At 45.5% G+C, this 18,730-nt stretch overlaps 1 protein-coding gene across 1 annotated transcript; it reads left to right on the plus strand.

Moving 5' to 3' along the window:
• Window positions 1-1,583: 1,583 nt before the first annotated feature.
• LOC119113540 (uncharacterized) lies at window positions 1,584-14,257 on the plus strand. Its single transcript, XM_037237840.1, has 3 exons — window positions 1,584-1,593; window positions 4,136-4,412; window positions 13,840-14,257. The coding sequence occupies exons 2-3, from the start codon at window positions 4,219-4,221 to the stop codon at window positions 14,255-14,257; spliced, it is 612 nt and encodes a 203-aa protein (XP_037093735.1). The 5' UTR covers window positions 1,584-1,593; window positions 4,136-4,218.
• The last annotated feature ends 4,473 nt before the right edge of the window (window positions 14,258-18,730 follow it).

Below are 18,730 nucleotides of genomic sequence, written 5' to 3' on the forward strand. Positions count from 1 at the left end.
CAACCAATGTCGCCTTTCCCAAAACCGGCCTCACACGCAGCACATTCACAACACGAGACAACTCATATCACGGCGACCGCGCAGATGCAGTGACCAGTGTATGGCTACCAATGTTCACCCGACATTTAACGTCTTTCCAAGTGTTTCCGACATCGTCACCAAAAACGTAGGGTAATAGACAGCTGCGCAACTAATAATCCAGCAATGTTATTCGTGTGCCATTTTGTGTCACTCTGCTCGCCGGCGCTAACATTAGTTTATCTATGCCTGCTAGACGCGTGAGAGGAAAATGTTCCCATTCATTGTCATATCCTGTCCGTTTGGGTCCCCAAAGTCGGGTGGATCCCCCCGATTAAGTCAATATATTTGTTAAATGGCGATAACCATTTCGTCTGCCATTAAGGGAACGATGTAGGTCAGTTGAGAGGGCACACCTTCCTACTGTAAGTCGTGGGGTTTGAACCTGGATCTCGGAAAATAGTTTCGTCGTCTCGCGGAAAACGACGTGAGAGATCTCGTCGCCAAATTAACTGAGTTGTTTAATGTCATGTTAAGCACCAACAATAATATAACACCGCCTGTTTTACACTCCATGTCCACTCACTACAAAAAGCGTTGGTTGGAAAACATGGTTACCAGCAAGTATATCGCAAGCTAATTACCTAATTTTGTGGAGCGCTTAACAAGCCATCATCCTGTACATTTACTTCTTTCGATGCTATGCTCATTAGATCTTATGCTTGTGAAGCCTTAAGGGTGTCTCTCCGTTATGTTGACCTTAAAATCCGCATGCAACTATGCACACATAAGTGTTGTTTTCCGGCGCTCGGCAATAACGGCAACATGGCCATATTCCTTTAGATCTTCGCTGAGGCAATTGATTGCGCTCCTCTGGCGTGGCACTTCAGGCCCTTACGGGGTAGCCTTTCAAGCTAATGAAGGTGGTGGCATAGTCGGCGCTGATGCAAACATTACAGAAGACATATAAGCTCGAGTCAAGCGCCCTTTGTCCATGCCTACTCATGGCATAATTGACCCTGCTCAAGTTCCGCACTCTGCAGCATTGTGTGGACATGTCATCAAAACGCTTAGGAACGCCCGAGTTTGTCTTGACCTAAGGGCAAACACGGGTCTCATGAAGGCTATTCGGGAGGCTACAGAGCGCCTTACCATCCATCAGCACCATGTGTGCGTTGCCAAGGGGCGCTTCCCAGGCCGCTGCGCACCCTGTTTGACCTGGCCGACGGCAAACAGGCGGAAACAATGGCATCGACGCACCCGGCGACCGCGGCGGAACGATGCGAGCCGCTGCCGGGTGGACCGCGCGCAGCAGCGCGCCCAGGCACTCAGCGAAGGAGGGACAGGGGACATAACGCTGTTTGCAGATCTGTTGGCATGTTTGGATTGAAGAGGCGGCTAGCTGCTCGCGGATCGATCGTAGCGTCCGTCATCACCAGCGGAGCTCGACGCCCTCCTGACCACTCCTGGGCGCGCCACTGATACCAGAGCTTTGCGCCCATGCCTCTTCAGTTATGGGTGATACTGGGCCTCGGGGTTTGTTAGTCGGGCCCTGGCGACGGCGGCGCAGCAGAGGTAGGGCCAATGTTTCCTGTTGTATTCCTCTTGTGATCAACCTGCCTCGACAGCCGCGGATCAGGTGGTTCCGAGACCTGAAGGGCCTGAACAGGCCTGATTAGGCCTGACTTTGGCGCTCAGGTAACAGCGGCCTGACGTCTCAAACCGGTCTGGTGGCGCAGTCTCTTTGCAATCTAGTTTATTAAAGCGACACAACCGCCGTGTTTGCGCGCTCCGTCCAGTTTGCACATCCATATCTGATGATTTCGTTGGCAAATTGCTGTGTGCATGCTTAAAGCTCAGCTAGGCTCATTACAAGATTCGTTCATGATGTGAATGAAGTCGCTCATTTTATTTAATGACGTTCGTTTGGTCCGTGACAACCGCTGTCAATCCAGGCATGTTTCAGTCTTCGTAACGGATCCTAGCTCACGACCTGTGAAGGGTATAGTGAAAGGTTGAAGCCAACCAAGACCATGATATGACTTGCTTCTTCAGTTCAGAACATCAGAGCACAAAATTTAAAATAAAAAAAACGCAATTAGATGGCAGGTGCCCTGTTGAGTCGGGTAGCAATGAATTGCTGGTTTCAAAGGTAGGGAATGGTAGTTTTTTTTAAAAAAACCTACACATTTGTCTCCAAACAACTGTTACCCTAAACTATTTCGGAAATTTGACCAATTTAGAGGAATCTGATATGCCAACACCTGTTCCTTTAGCTGGTGGAAAGTATCTGATGCGTTCCAGTGGCCTGCCACGTTACGCATCCTGAGGGTCGGGTAAGTTTGAAAAATACTGGGTGCCTCATAATGCATCATATCTCTATTGTCGATCATTCCATAATTAAAATTCAAATACAGACACAAGGATCAGTCTACATTGTAACACATTCAGATTGGTTCCCATAAAACCACGGAGCCTCCTTAAGTGTTTTTCTAACTTTTAAGTATCTGTCTCGTGTCAAAAATTGGGCCCTGGTTAAGTCCAAAAACGAATGAATACGTGAACAAGCCTTCACCACTCGAGGGACCTCGGAAGCCCTCATAAAGTTTTCCCAAATCACTTCTGAACGGTTTGAGCATGGCAATAAAATGTTCTGTAGGCAAATAAACATCCTACTTTTAACATATTGTAAATATTTAAAGCATGTGACCTTGTTGGTTTAAGATCCTCAACCTTTTTGCCAATGGCATGTCGGAGACATTCTGCTCATAAGTGACGCATAACGCTTATTTCTCGCAGGTAATGCACTTTAAAAAAGGGGTTTTCTAGTGACTTTCCTGCTCTATTTTAATATACGTACATATATATATATATATATATATATATATATATGTATATATAGTGCGATGCTATAGGTCTTGTAGCATCTGAAAGGTTGTCATCGAAAGTCAAGCTAGGTCAAACACTGACTTTGAGGGCAGATTTGAATTTATGAAGGCCATGTAACTTTAACCTTAGCATTTAACTTTTAATTTATCACTTGTACCACCTATCTTACTGCTAACACCCTTATGAGTGTGCCTCAGTCATTTTACAGCTTTGGAAGGCCGTTCTAATACTGTTTTCCCCATTGGTATGGCCTGTTTAGTTCTTGGTATAGAAAGATGGACCAACGCAACAACCGCTTTTACCCCATTGACCTGGGATGACTCACCACAGGTCTTATCTGTTGACGTCCAATAATTTCCAGTGTGATGTAGTTTACCAAGAGGTATTCAATGCCGTCTTCCATATTGCCGTGGCATGCTTGGTTCTAGGGATAAAAGCAGGGATTTGTTAAGTGCTACATTCGCAACTACAGCCCGGCCTGACCTGCAAAAGGCCAAAATTTTCATTGTTTTGACATACCTATCTGATGCGATTTGGCGAGGGCTTTCCATTTCTGGTTTGGCTCACTGACTCTAGCTTGCGTTGGTTTCAAGGTCGTATGGGAGGCCTCTAAGGCCCCTACGAGTGTGATAATGAAACAAGCTCCGACAGTGCAAGGGCACGGCGAGGAATTCAGTCTTCTTTTCGAAGATAAGATAGATAAGACAGCATGCTTTGTTTCTAGGACACCTTCATTTAAAAGACACTTCTTTTGAGACCCTCGTACTTGTAGCATAGAAGTCCGATGACGGCCATTGCGAACAGGGTAGACCTGGTTCACATTTGGGTGCAGCGCTGGACGTGTTGGACAGGCTCTGGTGATTATGATGATATACTGCGGGGACGATGCGCATTGAAGGCTTACGGTCCTTTTAATAGATACAGAGCTCCACACCAGGACGTACACGACCAGTCTGCCCTATCATTTGCGGGGCAGCGTGCAGAAACGAGTGCTGACGTGATATGTAGCCACATTAGGAATACAGCGCCTCGCAGATTCACCGAAAGCAGGACGTTTATTCGTCATCCGAGCTCGGCATTATTACCATGTCTGGTACTTTCAAGCTCACATTTCTCATCTTTTTCGAGCTGAAAAAACAAGAACATTCCGACTAATACTGCTCAGTGAAAATCCCGAAAAAAGATGACAAAGACTACAAGACTAACAGTTGCGACCGCCCAGATTCAGGTCGTGGCGTGTGTCACGCTACGAGCGGCGGCCAAACCGGCGCACCGGGCGGCGCTGTAGCCGCGCCGCCTCCTCGCCCCAGCATGGCACACGCGAGGCTGCTGGCGACGACGCGCGTGAGCCGCGTGCTTCTCCGTGCCGTGCTGCTGGCGCTGTGGCTTTTCCTGGCCCAGCAGCAGTGGGACCTGTACCGCCAGGAGACGGTCTCCAACATCAGGAAGGAGGAGCACATGCAGTTCCCAAGCTTCACTGTGTGCCCCCGCTCGCCGGCCAACAAGTAAGCGATGCGGTGTCGGTGGCAGTGGAGGCGGGGGAAAGGGAATGTTGGGGAGGCCGGTGCAGTGAAGCCTCTGGAACAAATGTGTAATGAAATGTGATGCATTGGTGCTAATTTCAATGGTAGTCGGTGTGTTCTCTCTCCTTGTAGTCATTGGGCCTCTCTACCCACTATCATGACTTCTGCCTCGACATATTCCCAGCGGCATATGCACAGTGTACATTTTTCCTTTGTTTAACAATTGTAATGTAGTTTGTAATGGACTTCTGACATCCAGTGTCTCCATTAGACTTGAAAGAATGCAGCATAGAGCAGCCAAACCAGTTACCGGCGCAATCTATTGAACACTCACACTCGCGCACTGAAGCGATTTATGGTGGATGACGACCAAGTCACTTACACAAACTGACGCTTGCGCACACTCATCAACAACCAACATCAGTTGCCAGCAAACGTTACTGCACTTCAACCTGACACACGGGCGCTCGCAATAAGGCGTCCGCCACGCAATGCAAGGACACTCGCATTGTCACCGAACATAAACACAGCATACCAAGACTCCGATGTGCCACCAGGCACGAGAAGATGAAGCCAAGGCCCGTTTGAGGTGACATCGGTCTTCGCCCCTTCAAACGCGAAATGTACCAGCGGTGCGGTGTGGCTGCTTCTCCAACGCATCACAGCTTTGGAGCCAGAATTGGTAACATCCTGAATATAAGGGAAATTGGGAATGTCACACTTCAGAGCTCACATTTTCACAATTCGAAATCTAGCCATACCTTGTCCACCTTCCCTGCGCGATCATGCAAGTGAGGGTTCGGATCATCACGTATTGGACTGGTCTCGCTATCATCAGACCAGAAGTCCAATGCTGCGTAAAACACTGAACGCATCATCGCGCTTTTTTATTTACATTTACAAAATTACATTTTACATCTACATTTAAAAAATTACAACAAAAAATTGCATTTAATTTACAAAAAGAACGATTTACAAAATTGCACCGGGCAGCAGAGAGCAATAGATTTGAACGAAGCATCCCCAAATGAGATGAGGTGAGGAAAAACTTTAAAGTCTGTCTTTTTCATTTGCTAAGATGCTAAGACTGCCTTGTGCTGCTGGCAGGAGCTTCATATGTTAGCGTGCCGGGAACAGTTCCGAAATTTCTGGGGCCCTTCACATTGGTGTTGGCTTTTGTACATTGACTCAGAAGGCCTTGCGCTGTTACGGGAACCCTATATGTAAAGAAGCCTACGGTACAGAGGCTCTTTCGATGTTCAGTGACCCATTTACATTGGTATCGTGCTCTTCCCTATTTACTTCCATCTGCGGGGGGCCCCATGCTATTTTCGGGGAGGGGCTTCTTGTTAACTTACAAGGGCACTCTCCATCGCTTAAAAACACTTCGCATTGGACCTCGGTTTTCCCCACTTTTCGGTGGCCCCATGCTGCTGTTATTGTAGGCCCTGTATGTCATATTCTTTAGCTCAAGGGATCACATGGTTCTTATCCTATTTTCTCCGAAAACTAGATGCTGCTGCCATAAATCTTACGCGGTTAGGCTCCTGGCCCTGATACTTAGGGGGTATGAGGACCCCTTAGGTTTTCTGAGAATACCTATCCGGAATGTCATGCAATTGCGCCACAATTTCCAGCAGCCTCTAAGACGTCCATTGCACGTATTTGGACACAACAAAATGTGTTGCTGGCCTTTCTGGTTTCGGAGAAGCGACGGTTAATTTGGAGGACTGCACGGCGATCTATAACGGGCACTAGCGGCGGGCAGCGACGGACGATGCCGCTGACCGCACACGGCGGACTGACACCGTTATATTAACTGACACCGTTATATTAACTGACACTGTTATATTAACTGACACTGTTATATTAACTGACACTGTTATATTAACTGACACCGTTATATTAACTGACACTGTTATATTAACTGACACCGTTATATTAACTGACACTGTTATATTGTCATATGTCATAAATGTCTACTCGATTCACACAACACTACATATCAGAATCATATCATACGTATCAGGCACATAATCAAGCCAGGAATATGCCCGTGTAAAGGAGGTACGCCACATTTGTATCGTGTTTGAATTAACTCGTCGTTTTGGAGATCATTCGGTGCAGTTAACAGCCCTGCCATTCTTAAAGCATAAGCTTCCTTTTTTGGGCTATACACCCGCGAAAATGTGCAGACTTTTTCGCGCCGGCTATTTCAAGGTCAGCCAGGCATCCATGCCGCCATGATAACGCCATTCAAATGCTGTCATTCCATTGGGCATGTGGTGATCTACGCCAAGAAAAATATCATTGACGAGTTGTTCATATCTGGCGTTCAAGAGCACGATTTCCAGACATAACGACCGTCAGTTGCCTCTCAATCAGTGCTGTACAAGACACAATGGCACAATGAAAAAAAGACGCGTTGAGGAGCATATTTACTCAAGTAAAGATTGCGCTGTTTAAAGCCGTTTTTCCACTTTAAAGAATACCAATAGTAGCAAGTGAGGATATTTCATCACATCTAAAACCTGCTACAGTGCCTTTGAATGTGACATAAGTCTCATGCCGCTACGGGTCATTGTCTGGTACATATGCGTGTGAAAAGCTGAAAACTTTGTTTTTCCAGCAAATGTGACCTTTCGGGGTCAATTATTGACTGTCTTATCTGACTGACCACCTGTAATCAAGTCAATAAATGCTGTTTGTCCTTATGGGACCACTCACCGACCCCCAGCAACAAATAGCTGATTACCTGTCGCAAGATGCCGTTGAGACCAAATCACTGTCGTTTTTTTTCGCGAAGCTCTTTCTTCCTCAGCTTGGAAACGGCATGTGACCACATCGACTCCCGCACATCAGTCCTCGTAGCGAATAACGGTGAATCAGGGCAAGGGTTAACCTACCGGGGACTTGCATTAGTTCTGAAATCATGCAAACTGATCTTTGCTGCTCTCCACATGGCCGTGGGACCTCGCGCTTTAGCCAGGTCCCTATAGTTTAAGACACTAATTGCATTCACATAATCGGGCATGATGGGCCCTGTGCGTTAAGGTCTGGCCGACGACTTCTTATAAGAAGTTTACTTGCCATCCTGCCTGGATGGTTCTGCGCTCTGTGGATGACTTGAAGCTCTAAAAGGGTGAAGTGTCTGTACCTCCCGGATTTCTGCCCGAGTACGTGTCTAAAAAGTAAATGATGATCGGCGGGAGCTTTCTGTTTTCTTTTGAGCGTCTTGCAGGTGCTCATTATATCTTAGACGAATACGGCGCCTGAACTCCTCGACAGCTACCATGGCCCTCCCACTTTTCACAAAGTTTGTACTTAATTTCGTAAACCGTGATTTCGATTACCATCGACAGAAAGTGGGCAAAACTATTGAGAACCCATCCCCTTACGATAATATATTTTGACCAATTTGAAACGGAGGCCCTGGCCGGCAGCCCATAAAAACAAAATTTCTTGGATACATGCATCGATGGTTATGCTGGCGTATGGGAGCGCGGTGAGTGTAAACTTTTTTACAGTGACACGAACAGTAAACAACGTAAACGTATTTTGGAGTTCATGTACAATCCGCATTCCAATTGGCTTTTACGATAGAGAATACAAAGGCCAGAAAGGAGGTCCAATATTGGGATATGCTATTGACTTTGGAAAGGAGGAACAACCGTACGACCTCAGAACCGGAGCTATTTAGCAAACCCATCAGTTCTGGTATAATTCTTCCACGCATTGGTTCGCACTCAACGCGCATCGAACTTTCACTAAGCACAATATAATTCACAGCATGCTGCACAGGGCTCTATATAACTCAAGGAGTGAAAATAAAGAAAGAAAATACACAAAATATGGGCTTTGCTGTTGAAAAGAGATTTTCTATGCGGGAAGAAGTAAGCCAATCCAGGGCATATGGAGGGGGAGGGGAAGTAGGAAACGCGGACACACTCTACGAGACGACGGATTCTCAGCAATATCTTACATAGATGAGCACTTGCTTTTGAAAATCAAACATATGGATAGAGAATAAAAGATGCATAGTTCGCAGGCACGCATAACTTTCAAACACGCATAGCTTGCAAGAAAGACAAGAAGCTACAAAAGTCACTGGTGAAATCTTCCAGCTTAAAGATGAAGGGCTCTGGGGCAATACGTGCCAGTTATGCAAGTCTGGGATTCAAGGGGCTTATACACAAAAAACGTGGTTTACCAAATTAAGTGTGGACTGTGCGAAAAACATGGGGGGGGGGGAAGGGCATAGTTTGTGTCGGCGTGTACATGAGCCCTGTTCTTTTGAGATATGCTGAAAACCTGCGAGAAGCTAAAAACAAGACAGAGAATGCCCTTTCGGTGACCTTTTTTGACAAAACGCACTCATGCTGAAATCCAGAGACATAGGCGTAGGAACAGGGGGGGGGGAGGGGAGGGGGCAGGAGACCATGCCCACACTTTTCAAGGGGGGAGGGGGCAGCAGTATTAATTGCCCCCCTTAACTTTTCAGACTAAGACTGTGTTTGGCTTCCTTTACACTACATTAATCGTACATGCTGATTACCTGGTTCACCAGCTATCTTTTCCAAGATGCGTCATCTTTTTCGGTTATTCATTGACCGCCACGTAGTGTTCAGCCACAGGGCCGACGCCGCGCGACCTATGGAGACTGCAAACGCCAAGTATCGAGGCTGTTCTTACCATGGCTTGCGGCCGCGCATGTTCAAACCATGTTACATAGCTTATCAGTGATCAATTCTGACTGAATCTTGAACATTTTAGGGCGAACACGGATAAGCTATGCTAATACAAATTTGGGACCCCCATTTCATCTACAATCTACGTTCAGGGAGTCCTCAATACCTCTGAAGAACAAACAAAAAAACGTGAAACCGGAGTCTATGTGATAATTATTAAACTACCTGCGGCGATCAGGGATGTTGTCGCGTTAGTGAGGGCTTCTGTGCTGATCCAGGGCCAACTGAGCGGGTCAGAAGACCTCCCATGTCAGGCAGGTCTTCTGAACAATGTGGTATAATATTTCCTTCTTCCGGCCTCCGGATGGACCAGGAGATCCTGTTCCCTGTTGCCAGAACGACAGCCAGAAAACACTTTGCGATGGGGCGGAGTGGACCTTCAGCCCTTGACCGGAAACGGCAATGTATGCATGGTGTTCTACATTAGGAGCCCCTTGCTCCGAAGGAAATAAGGGGTCTCATTATTGTTGAGCGAAAAAAAGCTAAACAAGGCCATCCCATGTTTGCCTGAAAACGTCCATTTTTATAGTGGATTAGTAAAACAAATAACATCAAAATGTTTGAACATGCCTGCCCGCAGTCTCGAGGTAAGGACTTCGATGACCTGGGCTGCAGCTTCCGCAAAACTGAACAGCTTCGGCCACTGCACGTGTCGCCAAGCGGGCGCCGTGTTAATCTGTCTCCCGGGTAGATGAATAATTACAACAACAAAAAACACGAAACCTAGAGATTCTACCTTTACACTTCCAATTCAAACATCAGATACCAGCCGCAGTGCGCGGTGCTTTAAAGGCCAATCCGTTCATATGATCAATCTAAAGATCACATACGTGAAAGATGAGCCCAGACTGCCTTCTGAGTGCAAGATTTGATGTCATGAAGCATTCAAAGATACTGCTCTCTGAAGCGTCATCATTTTCGTCCACACGTTGGCCATGGCTCAGTATTAGCTCCTGGGCCGACGCTGAGCGGCCTACGTAGACTGCAAAGCCCGGGGTCGAGGTTTTTGTTTCTAAAATTTTTGGGCGCGCATGCCCAAAATTATGTCAAATAGCTTATATTACTAACCGGTTAATGTGTTAAAAGCTAATTATATCAGAAGTGTCATCATTTTCGTCCACCGGTGGGCCAAAGCTACAAGTTAGCCGCTAGGCTAACGCTCCGTGGACTATGTAAACTGCAACGCCTGGTGTGGAGGCTTTTGTTGTTAAGATTTGAGGGCGGGCATGTTAAAAAGCACGTGACATAAATTGAAGCACTAATCGATTCTGACTGAATAGTGAACATCTCAGACAAGAACGGCTTGGCCATGTTAATACCCACTGTTGACCACTCGAACTGCAGTCAAATGTTTACTTTCAAATTTTGATCAGACATATCGATCTAATTTACCTTCGCGGTGTCCTTAATGTCTGTAGAACCCAGATAAAGATTCTGAAAAGTCGTCTGAATTATATCGGTTTACAAAGTCACCTTCGTTGAATGATGGGCAATCAAATGTTCATCGGGCCGATACATACCTAAGGCAGGCAGCTTCCCGGAGGCTATTTTTCTGCTGTGGTGTGGTGTGAGGAAAGATAATTCGGAAAAAGATACTGTCACAGGTGTCCAACAAATGTTTCACATACCAATTGGTAGTAATGCTGATCCAGAAATATGCAACAAAGAAACCATGCGATCAGTTCACAGTCAGTCATCGGGAGACAGCCGGGCCGGGGCAGTGACCACCGACGGCGGAAGGGAGCAGGGTCCAGATAAGAAACATATGACAGACGAGCCTTTATTATGTGGCTTGGTTCTTAAAAGACAATCTCCAGTTTCACGGTTTTTATCACATTGGTTTTGGCAATTTTAAGCTTCCGACCTTGTTTCTGCCTAGAATACTGCGACCAGTCTTATCTTTTGAAAAGAAGTCAGCGAAATAAAGGCGCGTGAAAAATCTGTAACTGTGAGGCATCGATTCACTTTTGAAATTCTCACCAGCCTATGTCTACACCGTATTTTGGCACCTACCCTGTGGAGGCAGATGCCTACTTAATGGCCCAAAATGCTTACCCGCTAGTGGAATTTCTCCTCCCAGAAACGGCAATGTTAAAATGAACGAATAACCTTGGGGAACTGGGAAGCCTTATTTGCCGAATGAAATAGATACGTCGAATGGGCAAGACTGTGCACCAGCGATAAATAGAAACAGCGAAACAAAAACAGCCAGAAAGAAACAGCTCCAGTCATCGGGCTTGCTTTCCAGAAAAAGTTCCTGAGTACACCCTGAGCTTGCCCCCCCCCCCACACACACTTTTTGAAACGTTTCTACGCCTACGTCCAGAGAAATATGAAACCATTACCTCTTTTAGAACTCGAAGTCACTTACAAAGCACAGGGCCATCCAGGCAGGAAAATACGTGAATTCATTCTGAAAAAGTCGGCGACCAGGCCTTAACATATAGGCTCATCATGGCCGATTATGCGGATATAATGAGCGTCTTGATGTGTGATGCCTGCTAGTTTAAAAATGCACGATGCCTGTTTAACAGGGCGCTCGGGTGGGGGTCAACTTGGCGCCCACGGAGGTTTTTCCAGAATGGTGTCCGAACGGCACGACGTAGGCACACCACATTTTGCGTAGCTGTAGACAATTGAATAGCAGATCGTTCGGTGTATAGAATATAAATGTACCTTGTAAGGTCGCTGACCTATGGCAGGTCAAAGACGGGCCATGGATTCAGCGAAGACAATTTTTAGGGAATCGTCAGTCTGATGTAACAACAGAGTGTTAGACGAGGTCATACATCTCTGAGATGCTTTCTTAGGCAGCACAACAATTGAATGAGCAAATTACGTTGACCTAAGGTTGGGTGCAAAGGTCAGAACAAGGTTAAAACCAACCTGTTTTATCACTCTAGGGTTTGCTGTAAGGGATAGTTTCTGGCACTCATGTCGCTTTTATTGATAGCAGGAACCGCATTTTACATCTTTCGTAGACTTCTTACAGGTCAGAATAGGTCATTGACCTAAAATGACCCAGGTCAGCATTTTGCTTTAAGGAACACACATATACTTTACCGCGTATTCCACTGCACAACTCAGAGCAGTCTTGTATGATTTGGTCACCATGACCTTCAAAAGGTCAAACAAGATCACTGAACTGAAATGATAATGTGACGTTTTGCTTAGAAACAGTTATCCAGGTTCTGAAGCACTTTGAAAACCAAGCTGGAACTTGACCTTGTGTGACCTATTTGACACGATTGTCATGACCTAGGAGCCTGAAACTTTGACCTAAATGATTTCACGTACAGGTCAACATACTCCGTAACTTTCGTGTCTCTAGCTCTCTTAGTTTCTAAGACCTCAGGGAACTCAAATTAACCCCCCGCTCGAGCGAAAAGTATCCAGCCGGCCACCCTGGCACGTGTTAAATGAAATCGCTCGCATGTATAATTGATGCGTGGCGCGTGTGTACTGTTTACTTGAATTCGTCTGCATGCATATATGTATCGTTTACATGTATGAGTGATGCCTGATACGTGATGCGCCATGCCTGGTGATTGAAACTGTTTGCGTATAGATACTACAGAAGCCTTATATATTAGACACAATGGCCTTATTCCTCGGAGAAAAAAAAACCAGAACATACATATAGATGCGCTGATTTTACTTCTGCTGTTCGTTTCAATAAAAGGCCAAATATTAACGAATTCGCGCCTCCATTTTCAGGTTTTTTTTTCTCCAAGGAATAAGGTTTTTGAATGCTGTATTATTATGTGCATAATGTTCCTCGCAAATGCACTGAACAACTTACGTGATGTGGATAGAGTAAACTATGAGTAAAAACTCACAAACAGTGACAATGTACAACATTTCTTGAAGTAACTGTTGGATATTTCGCTGTTCAAGACCATATTTGCTGCCTTACCCAAACCCGTACCATAACCCCACTTTATCCAAATGCTGCAACCAGCACGATTCGTTACTCATTCCATATGCGGCATCCTCGGGCTTACCAAGCCCGTGATCTCCTCCACCTCCAACCCTCAAAGCACACAGAACACTCCCTGAAGAAATTGCTTCTGGGTTAAACCCTTTACGCACGCTCAACCGAATGAGTGCCATTCATTTCTGATGGTTATGAAATGAACTTATAAACCATTTCATGCCCGGTAAAACAGATGCTTTTCATAGACGTGAGGAGTGTGAGAGCACGACAATGCATAAGGCGAGTAATTTGATATCAGGGCGCGAGAATAGATGGTGACTGGCAGCCAGGAATGGTATGAGCAGCGGTGCGGCGCTTCACATGGGCAGTTCTCGACAGTCTGTCCTGATGCGGGCGTGTGTATGATTAACATATTACTCAAAGTGCGTTGCTGTTGTAATCAAAATTGCTGTTTTAAAGTATCTTCCAGAAACAAATACCACAGGTCTCCGCAATGGGCAAACACCGTCCAGAGGCTTGTTTTGAAGCATGAGCAGAAGCATGTGCAGAAGCATGCGCTCCGTGCAGAAGTACGTGCTCTATATATCCTTGACCTGAGACGTAAACACATGCCCATGTGGGCGCGCCGCACGGCGAGCATCAACCTCAGCCCCCGTCGTGCTCCCGATGACCCCATACCTCCTCAGTCAGCAGTCAGCCTCACCCGACACGGCCCGCGCTCCAGGTCGATGCTTCGTGGCCGCGGCCCGTTCCCCTGGTCGGGCTTCGACGCGGCGACCGATGGCCCACCAGATCAGTGGTACAGCCAGCTCTCCATGCCGCTCACGGCCGTCATCGACGACTGCCAGATGCGGTGGGGCAACTGCACGCCGCACCTGGACGCCACCATCGACGCGCCGGTGCTCACCGAATCCGGCACGTGGCACGTGCACGTGACGCCGCAGGGCCTGTGCTACACGTTCCGCCACACAGCGAAGCGCTCCGAGAATATCCTGCAACTGCGCTTCGGCGAATTCGACCGCAACTTCATGATCGGGCGGAAAGGCATGTACCGGGTGGAGGTGCACGGAGACTTGGCGCCGATGTACGCGCAGCGCGTGAAGCAGCCCACCGCCACTCCCATCATCAAGATCAATGTGTGAGTAGTACTCCGTCAACGCCTTGTGTTACAAGTTGTGTTAAGCTAGAAGTTATTTTTGCTGAGTTTTGGAACGTTCGTAGACGTACCAGACTATCCATCTATATCTCTATCTATCTGTCTATTTATCTATGTATCTATATATTTATCTATCTATCTGTGTGTCTATATATCTATGTATCTGCCTGCCTGCCTGCCTGCCTGCTTGCCTGCCCGCCGTCCGTCCGTTCGTCCGTTCGTCTGTCTGTCTGTCTGTCTGTCTGTCTGTCTGCCTGTCTATCTGTCCTACTGTCTGTCTGTTTGTCCGTCTGTGTATCTTTCCATGGATATATATATATATATATATATATATATATATATATGCTATATATGCATTATATATATATATATATATATGTCCATCTATATGTAATCTTATGTATGGAACGATCCTGGATAGCACGCAACAGTAAGAACGAGATCGTAAGGACAGCAGCATCATTTATGTCACTGTCAACGCTTCGATGAATTGTGTATGATCATCAGGACAAGGATACAGAAATTCGATTAAATATAAAACTAAATATAAGTGCATTTGACCAATTTCGCCAGACATGGCAACGGTCACAGTTACGAAATCTGAGCGCGAATCTCTGCACTCAAACAGGACATTTTGAAGCATACAAAAATCATGCGGTGCAAGACCTTTTAAAATGCATACGGAAAAGGCTACGTCATAGACCGAGGACAGGGAGCATGCGAACCCATGTTGTTCAATGGCAGCGTTTTATGGTAAAGATTCTAAAATCCTAAGATCGAGAGAATTGCTGCAACGCCCTATAAACCAAGGGTTGTAGGAATTGTTTCACATTTGAAGACAATGAACCAAACACCGAATATGGTGACAAAAGTTCACTTATAACTGTTGGTATACTTTCCAGTAGAAAAGACTGCTCTAGACAACACAGCTTGCTCTTTTTAGTGAATATGCTTCTCAATACGCCATTGTTTGATTGCGTAATCGTACTTTGCACAACATTGATTGAGAGCCCATTGACGGCAGCTATGCCCGGAAATCGTGTTCACGAACGTCATATATGAACGACTCGACAACTTTATCATTCTTAGCCGTGATCGGCGCATGAACGATGAAATGACAGGATTTATATGACGTGGCTATAACGTCATACATTCAATGGTGCCCTTGAAATACTCTCCCACAGCCATTCTCTCACATCTTCGGGGTCTTTAAGCTTAGCACCCAAATTATTTTAGGTCTTAGAAGGGGTATGGCCATGAGCTGCACCGCAAGATCTTCAATCTGATTATTTCAGTTCAAAATCCATGCAAGTATGAATCACCCCCCTTAAAGTGTCACATAGAAGTGAATTGCCTGAGATGGTTGAAGGGCCGAGGTCAGAAAGAATATCACCTGAGCGGTCAGCCATTCCCACATGCTTCTGTACTCTGCAGTATAGAAACTGTAGTAGACTCTCCGTTGTAAAAGGGTTTAATCCACGTAAAATGCTCTGCACGAGGCACAACAGTATTTGAGATGACTGCAGAGGAAACATGTTTTGGAAGGTCATCGTTTAACTTGAAGAACGATCTAACAGTGAAAAATTTTCTGATAGGGTTATTAGAGACAGCAAGAATACAGCTTTGTAGGAGGCTGCTGCTTTGTAGGAGCAAGCTCCTTTTCAGTTGTATCGACTTTTTCCGAAATAGGACAACATGCATTATTTCATAAGTCTCAGGACGTCATGAACAGCGGAGGTTTTACATGTTCACACCCACGAAGTTGTTTTATTGAACTATTTATGATTGCAAGTGAGAAGCCATTTCACTAAAATAATGACCTCAACCGATCAAGTCCTGAAGAAAAAGAGCTTACATTGAGAAGCTAACGGAAAATACTCCGTAACTAAACTGTTTTCACGCCATAAAGGCGTTGGGAATGGATTAAAACAAGCTCATGCATGCAGCTCCATGTAGATTCATGTTTGCGGGAGTACTTCTGGGGGCCCTAAATGGTCTTCCAAAAGACGACAAACTCTCTGCGCCTCTAAGACCGTTTTTTTCCTCTTGTGGTACACCCTCAAATGAAATATCCTAGTGACTGATACCATTGCTTACAGCTTGAAGCAAAAATGAATACTCTCTGACTGATTCTATTCAATTTGCACAGACACCTTCGCAACACGAGTTCTCGAAACGCGTGGCTATGGCCAGCTCTGACGCTGAACAAAACAAATATCCCGCTGACAGAAGCGATAGACATTTGCTTGAGCGTTTTCTCTGTATCCTACTCTACGCTCATAAGTTTTACCGCATGCCGTTTTCGCTCTCTCCTAGAAACTCGCTGCCATCAACCTCTTCATTGGTTTGCAATGACAAACTGCGTAAACAGAAAGAGGCCTTGAGAATGGCACTTCCTCTTGGATCACTTTTGGCAAGATCTTGATGTGCTTTCACGAAAAGTACTTGCTAAACTGTCCCCTGACTTCCGACCCGTATTCTATCAGCGAGATATTGACGACTCTTTTCTGTTGTCTGGGTACGGGTAACACATTGATCCCAGCATTCTGCCACAACGTTTATGGAGGAGGAGGATGAGAATGAGATTGGCTCTTTGCATTTCTGTATGTACGAGTTCGAAAGTTACAAGGCAAATTTCAAACATCTGTCCATAGACGACCACGCTTACTGGTCTTTGACTGATCTTTTGTAATTCATTCCCGACGATATTGAACTCTATGGCGTGAAACACAGCTAGTTAAAGAGCTTTTCCGTTTAAGTTTTAACAATAGCCTCTTTTATTCCTGGCTTTATTGGCTCACATCATTATTTAAGGGAAAGCGGCTCCCCCATTCGTAATAATTAACAATCGAAAAGCTTCCTGCGTGCAAGTATGTAAAAGTTCCCGCTGTTCCTGAAGTCCTAAGGCTAAATAGATAGTTGGGTGGCTTTTTTGGTCAAGCAGGTGATCTAAATGAGAAGGAGTTTACAAACCTTTTAAAGGCATTGACGCTGTCCTGTTCCCAAAAATCATGTTGGTAAATTATTTCAATGTCGGATCTTTCTGAAGTAAATAGCACGCCTCCCCAAATATCCCGTCTCTGCAGTCATCTAAAAAATATTGTCCCTTCGTGTGGAGCATCTTGCGTGGGCTGATCCCTCGTAGCTCGCTCTGCAGAGCACAGGAGCATTTGGGAAGATCTGGCATGCAGACAACATTTGTCTATCCCAGATTCTTTGCCCATCCGATGCTATTCACTGTGTGTGACACTCACTTCACATTAAACAATTTTCCATATTTTGGCGTTGCACCAATTCTTTCGATCTTAGCATTTAGGAATGACTTCATATTCACCACAACAAGCCACCATTAATTATTGATGAGGTCTGCCATGTCTTCTGCAAACTAAAAGGTAGGCTTTTTCATACTAAGTCTAAAATATTTTTGAGTTGCTTGATTTTTTGCATACTTTAAGCTGCTGTGTTTGTGCCCAGAGAGGTTGTTTTTAATTGCTGAAACTGTGACCTTTGCCATTTTTAGGGATGTCGGGTACATGTCCTTTTAGTTCATTATACTTCACGCTATTCTTTTGATGACACACAAGGTATGAAAATGTTGGAAGTTGCATAAATGATGGTGACTGCTGACCTTAGCATCAAGCTGTTACTGATTTTCTATAGATGTATATATATATAGGTATATACATGTATGCATATGAGTACTACAAATGCCATAGACATAGGGCATCAAGGAATGCTGCCCATTGTGTTCTGGATAGCTTTTTTATCATTGGTGTGCCACTCCTATCGCTCTCTGCTAGGCTGAGTTGTAGTTCCGGAAAAGCCGTGTGTTGTCTCCATGAACCGGATGTTCTCCGCCCCCCTAAAAACGTACCACGCGTATGTTGCCCACAGCTCATCTGAATTCAAATAAAAGGAAAAATGTACAAATTGATCCAGAGCGCGATGCACACAATCATGAACCAGCACTCAAGGTTGGCGCTCACGCAAATGCGGGCCATGTCTGCGTTCACTTCTATTCAACACACATGGTGGCACGTGCATTGACCTCGTGGATCATGTGAGGTCATGTATCCGACGACCTTACGTTAGGTATTACTGGTCACTCGCTCGAGTTGACCCAGTGTCTTCTGCTTTTTGCGAACACAATGCTCTTAAGGCATCCTTATGCGATAGACAGTCCCACAGTCTGGAAGGTATTGCAGTCCGCAATATAAATTTGTTGAAAACTATTTATTCATAGACAATGACACTGCGTCCTATGGTTCCAATTCGAGCTGTATTTTCTTACTGGAATGTATCGAGAAAAAACAGTTTTTTCAGCAGTGTATACAGTTTTAGATAATTAACAACTGTATGTTAAAACTTTCAAAAACCACCATCCATACATCCCGACAACAAGTTATAAATTTTCCCGCCAGGGTCGTTAGTGTAAGAGGCTATTGGCAGATGGACGCAG

This window comes from Pollicipes pollicipes, unplaced genomic scaffold, assembly GCF_011947565.3.
Source record: "Pollicipes pollicipes isolate AB1234 unplaced genomic scaffold, Ppol_2.1 Scaffold_7262;HRSCAF=8765_pilon_pilon_pilon, whole genome shotgun sequence".
Taxonomy (NCBI): domain Eukaryota; kingdom Metazoa; phylum Arthropoda; class Thecostraca; order Pollicipedomorpha; family Pollicipedidae; genus Pollicipes; species Pollicipes pollicipes.

Coding starts and splice junctions, on each gene's coding strand:
- LOC119113540 (XM_037237840.1), top strand. CDS start 4,219: ATGGCACACGCGAGGCTGCTGGCGACGACGCGCGTGAGCCGCGTGCTT. Junction 4,413..13,839: donor CCCCGCTCGCCGGCCAACAA/GTAAGCGATGCG, acceptor CCCGCGCTCCAG/GTCGATGCTTCGTGGCCGCG.